This window comes from Magnolia sinica, chromosome 1 (genome assembly GCF_029962835.1).
Source record: "Magnolia sinica isolate HGM2019 chromosome 1, MsV1, whole genome shotgun sequence".
NCBI lineage: Eukaryota > Viridiplantae > Streptophyta > Magnoliopsida > Magnoliales > Magnoliaceae > Magnolia > Magnolia sinica.
Genome location: NC_080573.1, coordinates 21,542,899 through 21,560,029, shown reverse-complemented (window position 1 = coordinate 21,560,029; position 17,131 = coordinate 21,542,899). Strand labels below are relative to the sequence as shown.

The 17,131-nt window shown below is 38.1% G+C and overlaps 1 protein-coding gene across 1 annotated transcript; it reads right to left on the bottom strand.

The window, feature by feature from the left end:
• Window positions 1-1,689: 1,689 nt before the first annotated feature.
• LOC131242732 (protein TIFY 5A-like) lies at window positions 1,690-5,222 on the bottom strand. Its single transcript, XM_058241568.1, has 3 exons — window positions 5,001-5,222; window positions 2,425-2,509; window positions 1,690-2,219 (listed from the first exon to the last, which is right to left on the bottom strand). The coding sequence occupies exons 1-3, from the start codon at window positions 5,171-5,173 to the stop codon at window positions 2,031-2,033; spliced, it is 447 nt and encodes a 148-aa protein (XP_058097551.1). The 5' UTR covers window positions 5,174-5,222; the 3' UTR covers window positions 1,690-2,030.
• Window positions 5,223-17,131: the final 11,909 nt, after the last annotated feature.

Below are 17,131 nucleotides of genomic sequence, written 5' to 3'. Positions count from 1 at the left end.
GTTCGAAGTTAAAGGGGCTGAGAAAAGACTTTGCAGGAGGTCGTGGTTCGACCTGTCGCCTAGGCAGTGGTTTGATTCCTTCATGGTGAGTCAGGAATTGATGACATATAAATCGCCAATTATAACATGTCTGAAATCAATGTACTGAAGATTCGATTAAGTAAGACATTCAGGATGAAGGATCTGTAGGGCTGCAAAGATGGTTCTCGGCATTGAGACTGAAGGAGGAGCAGGCTTTAGTAATCACAAGAGGAATACCTTGTGTGTAAGTATTGATCAAGGATGTGATGGACTAGGTAAAGCCGGAGAGCGTTCCCTACGCGTCTCTCTTCAAGTTTTCCTCAGGACATGTCCCAAAACAGATGAGGAAAAGCAAGATATCTCATGAGCCTTATTCGAATGCGGTTGGCAGTGTATGTCGTGGTATGGATTAGACCAGTTATTTCACAAGCTATCAGTGTTGTGAGCAAGTATCCCCAGCAAGCAATATTGGGTAGCGGTGAAATAGTAAGAAGACTACGTCTTTCCTTTTGAGAAGACAGGAACAAAGGTGGTTGGGCACGTGAACTTCGATCTGACAGGCATGTTCACCTAGATCATTCTTACAGAGAAGTTCAAGTTCTGTGTAACTTCTCTGGGCTTAGCGATAGCAGAAAAGAAAGACGAAGTGTGCACGAGAAGCTATGATGTGATGCAGAGATAAAAGAAGAGGTCAAGGATCTAAACGTTTGAAGATTGAAGACATGGTGGAGATTGTTGTCAGAGAAGTCTTAAATCTTCTGGGTTGCTCGACCAGTCGTGGACTGGCTCGACTCGTTTTCCAGCGAGTTGGGATTTTGGATTTTCGAGGTGCTCGACCAGTCGTGGGATGTGCTCGACCGGTCGAGGGTGCCGCTGGACCGGTCGAAGACTCTGCACGATCAGTCGAGCTTACGCAAATTTGAGTCCAAATTTGATACGGACTACGGATATTTGAGTCAGTTTTCACAAAAGTGCGAAAGGGGAGTTGCCTAAATTATAAATAGGTGTCCCTAGGGCTTTTCTAGAGTATGAAAAATAATTCTAAGGCTTTCTAAAGGTATTCTAAAGGGTTCTAGAGTTATAAAAGGGTGTAGTAAGGGTGGAATTCGAGGTTGTTCGAGTCGAGTAAGTCCTCTCTCTTTGTAATTGATGCTTTCATAGTGGAATTCTGTCGCTTTGTGCCGTGGTTTTTTCCCACAAGGGTTTTTCATGTTAAATCTGTGTTCTCTTTTATGTACTTGGTGCCATTGAATTGCTATCCCAGATCTAGATTTGTGTGATTCCGCAGGCCAAAATCCCAACACATCTCTCTCAAAGAAGCAGCCTAAATTACTTCTTCATTCAAAAATTTGCACAATTCAAATGGGGCAGACAGTTCCTAATATTGAGCTACCTGAGGTTATGGAATAAGGTCTCAACTGTTCCTGCAAGGCTCCATGGCATGCCATACAACAGGACCCACCTAGAAATGCACATGGAAGCTTAAAGTGTTTATTGAAGGGTGTGTTTGGTTGCACAAAATATCATGATATTTCATGATTAATCATCTAATTGGTGCAAAATATCATGGAACTCGTGCAACCAAACACACCCAAAATGAAATTTTAAAAGAAGAAGAAGAAAGAAAAAAAATGGAAATGGGATGCTGCAATTGGGTCAAACGCCATGTCATGCAATTCACCACTGATTCATCATCGGTTCCACCACGAGTTGAAAGAAAAAGAACAAATCCAACAAATCATTACAATCCTGATTAATCCTGATTTCACTTATCGTATGATAACAGATTTTCATGTTATAAATCAATATTGAGAAATTCCGACATCATTTACTGGGCGGATCCAACTCTCTCTCCTTTGGATATTGAGAATTTTCAACATTTCTTGCACTACGAAGAACCTTTAGTTCATTCGGCGGATTCGATTTTCTGCCCATGTGCTTGGAAGTTCGCCTTTGACCCGTTGTTGGCGAGAGAATCTTCTTCATTGCAGGAGAGAGTCTTTCCATGACTATTGCTTGTAAGGGGAAGTTGTCAGAATCCTAGTCTTCCTCTTTTGTAGGAACCGCTGCAAGGATCTCCTCATTGAAAGAGCTGGAGCACGAGGTTGAGGCTGCTGAGATGGCGGAAGAGGGTCCATATGACGGGCTGTTAGCTTTTCATGCATTTCTCGATTCACTAGGCATAAGATCTCCCTAGCCTGCAGAACAAGAAACTACTTAATTCCACCAAAAGACACTAATATTTTAATTTTTAAAACTTCTCGAAATATGGATTTGTTACGGGGGGCATTTGGTTGCACCAAATATCATGAAATTTCACCAATTTTCTTCTTTTTGAAAAGGAAAAAAAATAAAATAAAAATTAATGAGACCTTTCAAAGACCAAAGTGAGGGTGAACGAACCTGAATCTCTGTCACATCGCAGATGCAAATCCGGCCATTATAAAATATCGTCAGTTGCTGTGAGTTTTGGGCCAATTCATCGCTCCTTTAATAATGAGAAAAGAAAAAGAAAATAGATGAGACATAAGGAATAAAATGAAAATATTTTCCATGAATACGTTGCATGAAATTTGAAAAAAAAAAATTCCATGAATAAGTTGCGTGAAATTTGAAGAAACTATCAAACATTATTTCCTAAAAAAACAAGAAATTAAAATATAATTAACAAATTGCATATATCTACTTCCTACATATATGAAAGGATTTAATTAAAATTATGCAACAATGGTATATTTGTATTTCATAATGAGATGCACCTAAAAATGAATGTAAACCCAAACTAATTAAAGACTGCGTTTGATTCATCGGAATTTTAGGAGCGGAGAAAAATAATTTTTGAGTTTGGAATTTCCACCCTCCTACCAAAACTTAGAAAAACGTCCAACTGGCATCTTTCTAGCCTCTTTGGGTATTGTATTGTAAAGAAAGAATGCTTTTGTATCCACATAAGTATCATTTCATGATATTTTGAAATAAACTACTTTGAGAGTGGTAGTCATAAAAATTGTGAATTATTTTTCTTGATAGATGACACTAAAGTAGCCTTCTTTTTTTTTTTCGTTAATCACAAATGTCACCATTATTTTTATTTTTATTTTTGTTTTCCTCGACAAAGGACCAAAAAGTACATGTTGGGTTTATGTAGGCTACAAAAGGCTAACCCAGTCACAACGCAATTCAGCATTAGCTAAAACTAGGACTAATAATCACCATTATGACAACCAAACCATCCTAGACATGAGTGGGAAATACATATATTAGGCATGTTTAGACACATCACCGAATACAATCATAATTGTTATTAGTCCAACAAAGTCGAAATAACCAAGTTGTAATTTCCTTGGTTCGCATTTGTGGATGGTTTCGCACCCTGAATTGCACTTTACATTATTTTCTAGTTGAACAAGAAAAGAAACACAATAACTTAAGGAGTAAACTTATTGGTTTGAAGAAGTCGAGACATTATTTGGAATCACTTGACTTGAAATTGAATTTTTCCTTCTTGGACTGCATCCCAAGTGTAAAAGGATTTTCTAATCGACTTCTAAGATACAACAATTATCACCCAGTCCCAACGGTACACTCACTATTCATGGGCTCAAACTATTTGTACTCTTAACCCATATAAGAAAACTCTTTACCTACTTTGAAAGCAAAATCAGGCATTTTCTTATATTCATTTTCACATTTAAAAATCAAGCAAAGAAAAATCTATTTATAGACTTTGTGAAAACACCCATGAGAGTGTCCTTTCATAAAGGATTGTGACTATAAGGTTTAAACATAATTAATGCGACCCTATTGTAATAGATGTCTTAAATCGAGTCTGTTACAAAGCCTGTCAATGCAATCGACAAACTGTTCAATATCACCTTCGATGGCATCAAACAGCGCTCAATCCCATAGAGATTTTTCAGATTTTCTCCAGTTGATCGCTGGACTAACTGGGTATCTTTGTCGATGCCATCGAACACGGCTTGATGCAATCGGAGAAAATCAAATTTTCCAGTTTTGTCTCTGGACAGTTTAGGTATTAGTTCAATGACATCAATATGATTTTAATGTCATTGAAGGATAAGTTTCGATGACATCGAAGCTTCTTTGATGCCATCGAACTATTTCAAGGCAAATATGCGACTCTGATTTTGCGGGATTTGTTTCCGATTTCGTTTGGGATTCCTTCTTAACTTATAAATATGGATGTAAACGGGATTGAGAGTGGAATACTACGGGTTCTTAAATCGTCCAAGGGTTTCAAAGGGTGTAGTAAAGGTGAGATTCGAGGTAATTCGAATCAGGTAATCTATTTCTCTTTTTAATTACTGCTTTCATAATGATATATGCCGCTTTGTGCTGTGGTTTATTACTGCAAGGGTTTTTCCACATTAAAATCGCCGTATTCTTTCATATTTGCTTGGTGCTATTGGATTGCTATCATAGATTCATCTTCGTGCGCTTCCACAGTCCCCCCCAACAGACCCTCCGATATAGGAAAACAACTTTTCGAAACAAAAATATGAAAGGGTGTTTACCTTTCAAACTAGTGTGAAAAGACACATCTGCGAGCATGCGCGCATCGATGGCCACAGCCACATCCCAGCCCAATGGAAATTTCAAAACACCAATTTATTTTTAAAATAACTTAACAATACAACACCCTTCACCTCATGAAACCCCTAGGCCCAGGAATCAGCCCAATCCAAATTAGGTGGGCCACAACAAATTGGAAAAAATGGGAGGCGATGCCCACCCTTTGATTTTAACTAGGCCCACCTTAGTTTCTACATAGCATTATTTTTTGCATGACCCTTGATTAGTTGTAAAAGTAGTAAAAAGGCTCTCACGGGTTCTCATGAGATCTGGTTCTCTACATAACCAATGTTTCACAATCCAATTCAGTTGTGCATCCAAACACAGTCTATAAAATGCATAAAAGGGAAAAAGAAAACAAAAAAAAAAAAAAAATGTATACTTACGATGATGGGCCGGAATCTGCAGATGGGAGATCGGCATCGACACCGGCAGGGAGAAGTCGAAGCTCCAAGTTGCAATTCCTATCCATGGTTAGGGACTTACTAGTCTTTTCTACAGAAGATGAGAGGTATCCTATCATTGATGATAAATCCGACGGCTGAGATTCGATGGCCATGGTAGGTGGAGGGAGAGAGGAGAAGGCTGTGTTATGTGGAGGAGAAACGAGGAGGGTCTGCGATCGGATTTATATCTACGTTCGCTGCCGGGAATCAGAACACGGAATGCAAATCGGCGCACGTGTAAAAGCGCTCATTTTCCTCACGTGCAAAATCTCACACCTTTACGACGTCGGCTATTTGGTTTTTTTGCAGTGGTTGAATTCAGCAGGCGAGTGGAGTTTTGCTTTTTCATGACAATATCATCGAAGTAGGATATGAAGCGGATTACGTGCAGCCCTGGCCTCACATATGACGGTGAGGCCCTTACCATGGGACCCACATTGTTATATATATTCTATATCCACACCGTCTATCCGTTTTTCTAGATCATTTTAGGCCAGGCCCAAAAACGAAACAGATCCAAATCTCAGAACCATGCCATAGGAAACAGTAGATATTGACCGTTAAATATTTCTTGTGAGCCACAAAAGTATTGTATCACGACGATATTTTTTTATTTTTCCTTATCCTTTCATTCAGGTCTCCGTGATCTTATCAATAGGTTAGATGAAAATAAATATTACTGCGGGCATTAATGTTTGATGCTATATGTTTCTAGTGATGGGCGTTCAAACGCAACTATTTCTTATAAGTGTGGTCCACCTGAGATATCTACTTTTTTTTATTTTTGGCTCATGCCCAAAATGATCTGACAAAACGGATGGACAGCGTGGATATAGGATACGTTTATCATGGTGAACCTACGTCGCGTATTTATATTCTGTACGGGTCTACAAATTCTGAATGGTGGAGCTCATTTTTCAGTAATCTAGACCATATATTATTTTTTATAGCACATTGGGTGAGTATATATATATTCTATTATTAAAACAGTTTTGACCTTTGATTTATGGAAACAATTAATAACTGAAAAGCATCCAAATTTATCGTTCGATGTTTTTAATGTGGCTTACTTTTGGGAATACCTTAGCACATGTAGGATCCAAAATAGTAACGGTCTGGATTACTGAATCATGAGTCTCAAATTTCATTGGTGAGGTATCATGTATTCTACGCAAAATGAGCGGCCACGTATCAGATATTTTTGCATTTTTTTTTCGTTTGGTACAGAGAAGCACAACTGCGCCAACGTGCTGTTAGAGATCCACGCCGTCCATCGGGTATCTCGCACTGTGGTTACTCGTTGAGAAAAGAATCAAACTGGCCCAATAAGGAGGGATATGCTTGTTTTATGAGAAAATGCATGGTCGACCAACGGTAAATATTGGACAAATGCGTGTATCTTATCTAGTAGGTGGACCAGCCAAAATATTAGTCTAGATCACCAATAAGAGAATTCTCTAACTTTCTACTAGAACGGATATCGCAAAGGTCCTCAAAGTTCGCACGTGTAACGAGAAGCCACTCGTGCATCTCACGCGATAAAGCATCAGCCCTTTTTATTACGAGCACTGATGTCAATAGTAATCGTGGCCTGACTTGCTTTTGAGCTAAGCTAACTTTTCCAATTTTAAACACGTGATCCATGGCTTTTATGCACGTGAGACATGTAATCAGATCGCTTGCGAGAGTTCGTTTTGCCTCGCGACTCAGGATTCGGTTTGTGTCGTCGCCGACTGAGGTCCATATTCCATATTTTGAATGATCGGGACCGTTAATATTGTAGATTCTACAATATAAAGTCTATATTTTGAAATTTACTCTTAAATAATGATTATAAGATTAATATCTGTAAATTATTTTAAAGAATGAAATGAAAATTTTCAATGCGTCATATTCAACTCTTAAAAATAAAAAAAATAAAAAAAAGATAAGATCGTTAATGTTAGTGTAATCTCAATGTAATAGATTATTTATGTTAGTAAATAAAAATGGACGGGTCAAATCCTCGGACCATCCCATCATGTGGGCCCCAGTGCGTGGAGATGGCTCTAAATAGCGACAGAGACATCACATAATCGGATGACGGAAAATGACAGTCGCATTGCTGGCGGCGCAGTTTCCGCCATATTGTTCACATCATTACAGACACGTGTTGGACACATGGCTAAACGTGGCAGAAACAAGACGCTGGAGATTTGTGGATCGCGACCGTCCATCTAGACAGCCATTAACATGGTTGGATGATGATTAAGAAACCAAATCTATCAAAATCATCCTAACGTAAACGGATTGGCTACTCCCCTTGCCACCAGCCAATGGCTCGTGATCGGCGCTCTGTGGGTCCCACACCATTATGTATGTATTTCATCCATTCCGTCCATATATTTTTCCATATCATTTTATGGTATGAAACTAAAAATAAGGTATATCCCAATACCAAGTGGACCACATCACAGGAAACAGTGTTGAATGAGCTTCAACCATTAAAAACCTTTTGAGGGTTATAAAAGTTTTGGATCAAGCTGATCTTTGTTTTTTCCCTTCATCTGGGTCTTTATGACCTAATCAACAGATTGGATGTCAAATAAACAGTACAGTGGGCCTTAGGAGGATTTTAATGGTGGATATCCAATCACTATTGTTTTCCTGTGGTGTGCTTAACGTGATATTTATATCCCTCTCATTTTTGGGATCGAGCTCTAAAATGATCTTTAAAAATGGATGAACAGAATGGATGAAACACATACATCATGGTAGGGCCCACAGAGCACCGACCATCAGCCACCGAGCTGGTGGCAGGGGGGTAGCCAATCCGCTTCCATCCTAACCAAACAATCAATGGCCTTCTAAATGATAAAAAATTAAAAAATATAAATAAAAAATAAAAAATAAAATTCTGATTGCTTGTGCGGTATCCGTTGAATGGGCCATCCCCATAAGTCCACAGTAGCTGGACGGTTCTCATCATGTACTAATTAGGCGCATGTGCGAAGGGGAGAGAGGGCTAAACAAGATCCTAGATCTACCATCGCAAGAAAAACGTGGCTTGGGCCGTGCCTGATAATGGTTCATTTGGGTTAGGTTGTTCTGTCGTGCGTGCACTTGCAAATAATGCCTGCTGGGTATGATCAAGTCAATGGAAAAAGGCCGTTGATTAAAGTATTACGAAAGAGGAGACAATAAAATTAATTTTAAAAAAATAAAACATGCCAACCGGTTATGGTTAGAAAATTCACTTTGCCATGAAAGATGTTCCATATGCAGATCAAGACAATAAATAGCAGTCTATGATATGTTTGCGCCCGGTTTATTTCCCATCATGTGTAACGTGTGCACCGGCATGTCGTAATGGATAAAGCGGCTGGATGCAAATGATCAGCTTTCCCAAACGCTAAAATATGCTGAAATAAGTAGTTATATTCAATATAAAATGTATTAGATTACAAGAAGATAAGTTACTTAACTACTTAAAAAAATTTATAATAATACGGTGATAATTAGAAATTTGGGTTCTTCCTCATAATATGAATTGTACTATGCATTCTAAAAAAAAAAAAAATCTAAATACCAGTATAGTTGAACAAAAGAAAAAATTTACAACCAGTTACTAAAAGTGACTATAAGAATGTATCTCTTAAAGGAATTACGTGATATCTCACAAATCCGATGTATTAGCGTAAATTAAAATTACAACTAAAGATTATAGCTAAAATTTACTGCTATCGGATTATCCTTTTTTCTTATGATAAACTAAGATAAAGTAAATTGATAAATTTGTTTAGCTTAATTGGTGCAAGACCTTTATTCCTTCTAATCCTTTGGCTATTTATATATTCATGACATGCAACTTATTTTTCAAGATGTTTCTTTCTTTACTCCAATAGTTACAATAGTCAAAAAAATCTTTTTCTATATATTTATTTCTGTTACATTATTTTCTTTCTAACCGTTCCTCTTCTCTCAACACAGCTCTACTTTGGTCACTAATCGTTCATCGGCCACACATCAATTGCATTGCTTTCGTTGGTCATCTGATGATATATAGTATTAATTCTTCTAAATGTTTCTATCTTTAATATGGTAGTTGAACCATTGATACGTAGTCCTCCACATCCTTTCTGTCTTTCTTAATACGTTTCCCTTTATTCGTTTCGCTTCTGAACAACTCTCGACCACTCGTTTCGCTTCTTAATGCCTCTCAACCACTCGTTCCACTTCTGAACACATCTCGGCCACTTAGTCTATTTTTGTACACCTCTCGGTCGTACCTCTTAGATGCCTCTCGGTCACCTGGTTTTCTTTTAAATACCTCTCAGTTGCTCCCTGTCTTATCATCTCGCCAGTTGTGATTCCGTAAAAGGTATTCCAAGTATCTCTGAAGATCTTTAGCATGTTATATCTTTTATTTTCTATAACATGTTTCTTTTCTAATTAGGTTTCTCAAAAACGGTCAGAAATACGATACAACATTTCATTCACATCGTTATGTCTTTGGTAAAAGGTGAATATGATGTTGATTCATTATTTGACTCAATAAATGTGATTGCTCAGCCAAGTAATAACATCAATTTCGGCCATCTTGATAGAACTCAACCATCTTGATTGGAAAATATCAAAGTTGGCTGACTTGATCGAACTTGGCTATCATGGTCAAAAAACATCAAATTCGGCCATCTTGGTCAATTAACGGCAAATTCACCCATCTTAGTCAAATTTAACCGTCTTTGTCAAAAAACAACAAATTCAGCTGACTTAGTTGAACTTGACCGACTTGGTTGAATTCAACCGTCTTGGTCAAAAAATGGCAAATTCAATCGTTCTGATTGAACTTGGTCATCGTGATTGAGAGACGGAAAGTTCAGCCTCCTTGATCGACCTCGACCATCTTGATCAAGAGACAGCAAATTCGATCATCTTGGTCGAACTTGGTCATCTGGATCGAGAGACAACAAATTTGATCGTCTTGGTCAAACTCAGGCATCTTAATTGAAAAATGACAAAGGCGACCGTGACATAGAGATTGTCGGTCAATCTAATCTAAATACTGCTTATGGTTGACCAAGGGAGTAATACAGCTAAAAACTAGGCTTGCTATGTCCTAAATCATTTAAATAATTTGGTCACAATTCAAGTGGCGAGATTCAACCATTGAAGGTGGTTCAGGGACTACCTGATTTTTTTTCTTCCATGATACGGTGGATTCCTAAAGAAGGGTTGTCCCTTAGGTATACCCTAGTTTCCTTCTTCAAGAACAACATTCCTAACCCCCCCATTCCGGTCGCCTAAACTCACCAGGTGGCGGAAGATTCTACACTTTCTGTACTGAAAGAGGTGTATTCCGTTGTGGGAGAGGTACCCATAGTGTTAGTTGTGGTGTCGATGTCACAGGTTGTAATGATGGTGTCGGTGCCATATTTTCGACAGAATTAGTATTGACCTATTGTTGATGCGTCATAAGTATTCTTTCAATAAAGAGAGCCATCACATCTTATTCATGTTTTCGGCATTAGCGGAGATCCATTTACCTAAAGTTTCAGCCTGAACTCATGGTTGTTTGGCGATATGTTGAATTCTTCATTGCATATCAAGCATTTTAGCCGACAAAATCTCAAGAGGATTAATCCAAGATGAGGATGCCCTATTTGAGTTTAATGGAAACAGTACCGAATTCGATATCAAACATAACTGCTCAGGTGCTTGATGAATCTGTCTTCGGCTTATGATTTCTCAAGATTAATGCACCGGTAAGTATATTAATACTTAGTGTCAAAAATGAATATTTATGATAACCAAGTAGTTGTTATGTCTTACCAGGCGTGTTAAAAATTGTTGGCACTCGGTTTGTTTCCTGTCACATATAATGTGTGCATGAGCATACCAGAATCGATAAAGCAGCTCGATCCAAACCGATTAATTTCAACTCCAAGCACCAAAATAAGTAGATACATCCAATATGAATTTCTATGACTAGATTTTGAGAAGACAAGTCACTTACTCAGCCACTTAAAGAATTCTATAACGATCAGGCGATAGTCTGTGAGTGGGGTTCTTCCTCTGAAAATGGGTTGCACTTTTCCTTAAACAAAAAGGACTTTTCAAAATACCAATGTAATTTCAAAAAAAAAACTCATAAGCAGTCATTAGGAGCGATTGTAAGAATGTGTCTCTTGAAATAACTACGTGATATTGAATAAAAAAGAAATCCAACATATGAGCGTGGATTTGGATTACAACTAAAGATTGTGGCTAAGAATTATATATTGTTATTGAATTATCATTATTCTTAGGATAAGATGAGATAAAGTAAATTGATAAATTTGTTTGGATTGATTAGTGTGGGATCTCTATTCCTAATGATCCTTTAGCTATTTATAAATTCATGTTAGCAGCTTATTTTTCCAGATGTGTCTTTCTTTACTCCAACAGTTACAGTAGTCGAAAAGTCTCTCTGTCGATCCTTCTCTGTTACGTTTCTTCTTCCTAATTATTCCTCTTCTCTCGACCAAGCTCTGCTTTAATCACTAATCATTCATCGGTCACACATCAGCTATATTGCTTTCATCGATCATCTGATGACGTGTAGTATTAATTCTTCTAGATGTTTCTCTCTTTAATATGGCAGTTGAACCATTGCCACAGTCTTCCAGATCCTTTTGCCTTTCTTGATATGTTTCCCTCTATTTATTTCAATTTTAAATACCTCTTGGCCACTTATTTCGCTTCTAGATAGCTCTTAGACGCTCGTTCTACTTCTAAACACCTCTCGACCGCTCGGCCTGCTTTTGGACACCTCTCAGTCGCGTCTCCTGGATTCCTCTCAGCCACCTAGTTTGCTTTTGAATACCTCTCAGTTACTTCCTATCTTATCATCATACCAGCTGTGATTCCGTAAAAAGAACTTCAAGTATCCTTGAAGATCTTTAGCATATTATACATTTCCATTGCTATTACATGTGTCATTTCCAATTGCGTTTCCCAAGAACGGTCAGAAATAGGGTATAATATAATAATAATAATAATAATTTTAAATTTAAATATTAAATTTCAAAAGTAAAAAATTGATAAATGATTCTAAAAGACTTTGTAATTAAAAGAAATAATTTAATAAATAATTGATTTCAGTAATATACTTTAAATAACCACTTGCTCCTAAGCTAGAGCCCATTGCGGCTTAATGCCCTCCTTTGTTGAAATGTTACATCCACACCCCCACTAACACATGTTTATATTTGCATACTCTCAAAAAAGGATTTAAGGATTACTTAAGTAGAGTTTGAATGTTACTAGAGTAAGTGGTTTGAGAATACCCGAGAATGACCCTAGTAGATTCATGAATGTTCATTTAGCGCTAGTAGCTACCAACCAAACATCAACTTATCAATAAATTCTCTCAAGCAACCCGCAATTATTACATTTATGTCAAGACTCATCTAAGGAAGCATTGTGTTTAGCCAAGTAAAATAAAAAATTCCTAATTCCCATGATATTGAATAAATGTTGAGGGTCAAATATTGCATATTAAACCTCAATTATTACCTAAATTTACGAACATGATAATGCTTAACGTCCTATTTTAATCGTATTTTGTTGCAAGGTGAATTTAAAAAGCTTGGACTAAAAAAATGTATTAAAAGCATGAATTTAACGCTCTAAAAACACCAAGGCAAGGGAAGGACCCTAAGAGACCAAGATCGAGGAATTTACACGCCAAAGATCCAAGAAGATCAAGTGAATAGGTTTAAACGTGCCTGAAAGTCGTCCAGAATGCAAGATCACAGGATTCCCATCATTCGTTCAACTTGAAACTGTATATTTGTCCTGATGACCAAAAATCAACCATACACGTCAAAATTCAGCCCTTTGATCAGTGTATAAGTGACCCGATGGGCAAGATCAGACAATAACCAGTAAGAGAGCATCTTAGTCATCCTTAAGAGATTATGGCCCAAACTTGACCGATGAAAAGATCACGAAAAATGAGGAATACCTGCTCAATTTCAAGGAAATCAGCTGGTGCATTCAAACATTACGCACTTCGAAAGACGGTGGCTACAATGATGACAAATCTGTAAATTTAAGGAACTCCATATGCATACACGTAAGTGAGAAGAGGTTTGCTTTAACGGTGGGTATTGCCTCATTATAGGTGGATGGTGTGTCCCACCTAAAGTTCGGATCTACTTCATACTTTGACCTACGGGCTTACATGTTACTAAGAAGATGATGAGCAGAGTAAATCTCCAAGAATCTCATCAGAAGTGGGCCCCACCTATTTTTTGAACAAAACATCCAAACAGTGCCCTTCTCGACGAAAAACGTCGAGTGATGGACATGCTTCGAATTGAGTTTTGATAGTAGGCCCCACCCATCATTCCATTGGATGATCTGGACCGTCCATTGTGTCCAAAGGGGGGCATGACCCTCGCCTAAGTGTCTGTTTGGCCCCTTGCAAATGTACACACGTGGATCACCAGAAAATGAAAGATGGACAGCGAGTTGATTTGATACAGTGGACCGCACCAAAACCTGATAAAAATTACTCCTTTCTGACTGGTTTTTCGCCATAAATCTAATGAACAGGTCGGATTTCTCTTATAACAATGATAATGGGTCCCACTGACGCTGAAAAATCAAGAATTCGCACCCATTACCCACGCAGCTGGCTGCGTAACTTGTGCGTAAACTCCACCGACCGACCTTCCTAATATTATAAAAGGAGAGAAGAGAGAGAGAGGGAACGACATCCAAGGATGTGTGGGGCAACCATGAAGGCAAGACGGGCAAAGAAAAGAAGGAGAGAGAGAGATGGTCGGCTAAGGAATTTTCTCCCTCTTTCTTCTAGTCTTTTTTCCTTTTATTTTAATGTTTTTAATAGATTTTAGCTAGATCATGTCTGGTTAAACCTCTTAGTTAGGGCTAAGAAGTGAAGCCTATAGTGTGATGGGCTAACTTCTATGCTTTGATTCATGTTTAAGTTGAACTGTCATTGATTATAGTTTAATATTAAGGAATGCTTTCAGTTTTTAATGGTTTGTTGTGACTTAAATTACAATGGATCTGCGATAGCTTTGAGCATGTTCTTAGCATTATAAGATTTGTGAATTTGGGAACCCTGTTGTTCACTATCGTCTCATGGGTATGGTTGGATGACGAAATCTTTCCTAACATTCATACATCCCTTAGATTGGATGTGGATTGGCTAAATTCTATTATTTGTTTTGTCTCATGGGCATGGTTTTGTGATGGAATCAATTCTAATTCTCATACCTATCTGCTATTGAAAGTTGAATCAAAGGAAGTTCAGATTTGGTTTTTAATGTGATATCTTCCAACTGGATGAAGATGAGACTTGAAGTTCAGTTGAGTTCATGAATCAAACGTAGATCTCCTTGATCTCTACAAGTGGATCCTCTAAATCCCTAGCTTCCCACCTTTGAATTTTCTAAGTTTTAGTTTATTATTTCACCATTATTCCCTCATATTCGCTTGATTTAGATTTCATCTTCTTGTAGTTCTAGTTCTGGTTACTTAATTTTAGGTTATGTACAAGGTTCAGTCCCTATGGATTCGACCTCGGTTTTACCGAGATTATTACTACATCACAACCTTATACTTGGAGTGTGAACAATAAACCTTGTCAATTTAGATATTGGGAGATATCTTATTCATTTAAGTGTGAATTTTGTTATGAAGGACAATGGCATTCATGGATGAATGATATATATGGAGCTTTCATGGCCCTATTTTTTTTTGTTGACACCCCCCAGAATGGTTGGATAAATGGCTCTTTTTGTGTGGTTTCTTTCGTTGGATATATATGATAGGTGTCGACCTTATTTTTTTTCACGCCTATCCAAATGGTTGGATAGATGGTTCTTTTTGCGTAGTTTCTATCGGATATAGGGTTCTTTTTGTGTAGCTTCTTCATTGGATATAAATGATAGGTATAGTCTCTCTTCTTTTTTTTTTATGTCCGTTGAATGGTTAGATAGATAGCTCTTTTTTGGCATTTTCTTTCCCTAAAAACATATAGGTGTGGCCCCAGTTCTTTTTTTTCTTTTTTGTTAATGCCCACCCGAATGGTTGATATTATATATAGATGAACTAAGTGTGGAAAGAACATGGATTTTTATTACTATTATTGTTTTATTTTCACCTATGGGTCGATTGTGGAATGGAGGTGGATTTTTTATATACGTGGATTGAATGTTGAAGAATGTAGATTGTTTACTATCTAGGTGGGATGTAACAAAAACTTTTTTTCCTATAATAAGGTACCATACTATAAGTTTTTTATAAAAAAATAACAAAATTTTCATTAATGGCAAATATGCTATATAGCCATCAGTAACATTCGGGCTCCCCTCAACAGCAATAACCTAAGGGGCGCCTATCATAATGGCAGCCAATACAACCACCCTTATACAAAACCCTCCCTAAGGACCCACTGGGTAGACCCTAATGGATCCTAGGCCTACTCTATCTAGGAAAACCAACCCCTGAACCTGAGACGGGAGGTCTTTTCCGAGGTTGATGAAGAAAAACGTTTGAAGCTCATTCCCCATGCGGGCCATCCCATCAGCCGAACCATTCCCTTCCCATTGAATGAACCAAAAAGAAAAATTGTCTCTCTGCATGAGCTTACCAATCCTAGAAACCCAAGGCCTCCACTGCCAAGGAGTCGACCTCCCCGAAAGAAGGTCTACTACAAATTTAGAATATGATTCTATCTCGATCTTATCCAGCCCCCTGTTTAGCGACAGCAGAAGGCCATCATACAAGGCTTGTAGTTCTGCTCTGTTATTTGAGCGGAACCCATATCTTGTCCCACAAGCGAATAGAAATTCCCCTTTGTCTCCTCTAACAATCCCTCCTCCTCTATACTGCCCTGGGTTACCTCTAGCCGAGCCATCAATGTTCAACTTCACCCAATCCTTCGCTGGCCTAACCCCACCAGATTATTTCCACTCAATCCCACCTTTATGGAGGGGCCAAAATCCCTAGACTTTCCTAGAGCTAAATTCTACCCGCCAGCAGGAGAGTGGACTTCACCTTACCATCGAGCATTATGTTAATCCACCATTTGATACAGGATATAATAACTGCGAACACCATCGGCTTCTAGTCGAACCTGGCTGCATTCCTAGCTCGCCAGATTTCCCATTGCACGAGATTGGGAATGATCCTACGAATGGAGGTGGAAAATCCTCCAACTGACGACGCAATCCACCACTGTCTTAGCCTACTTTCCACCGATTAATCTTGCATGAACGAGATCCCGAAGATTAAACTGAAATAAGACCAGATTTTCTTCGCTAGATATCTGTAGAGGAACAGGTGGCTAAGCGATTCAATAGACAATATGACCCTTGTAGGCCGCATCTTGATTCTCAAAAACGGCATATTTATGAGAATATCACTAATTTGGTATTTGAGTTAGGATGGATCATTTCTTGTTTTAACAGCCAATCCTTTCATTCTTAGCCCTGACTCTTTTTTCCTCTTTTTCCCCCCTTTTTTAGGTTCACTACAAATATATAGGGCAAACCTCATGGACAATCTAGATATATTATTGGGTGGTCCACATGCTAAAATGGCATTAGCAAACAAGTATCCATAAGCCTGTACCGTGGTAGTTACTTGCACATGGACTTCTCTCTAGTCATTAGGCACATGGAGAGATTGTACACTTTGGTGCTTTGAAAAATGTGGACAAGCAAATCAACCATCAAGACAGTGTTAAAATCACATGCAGTAAGCCTTGCACATGGACTTCTCTATAGTCATTAGACACATGGAGAGATTGTACACTCCAGTGGTGATTTGAAAAATGTGGACACATTTTTCATAACTTTGTCAATGAAAATAGAAACAGTTTAGAGGCATTATTTCTTAAATATAAACAATAGCTTACAACTAATGTAAGCTAAAAGAAAACCAAGTCCAACAGAGGAATATAGGAAAGGACAACTACTTTTATTTGCACTTGGATTTCGCAACGTGTGCTTGCTCCATTTACGTGTTTGAAAAGTGGTTAGAAAAGTTAAGAGAATATGTGGTTGGGCCAGGTT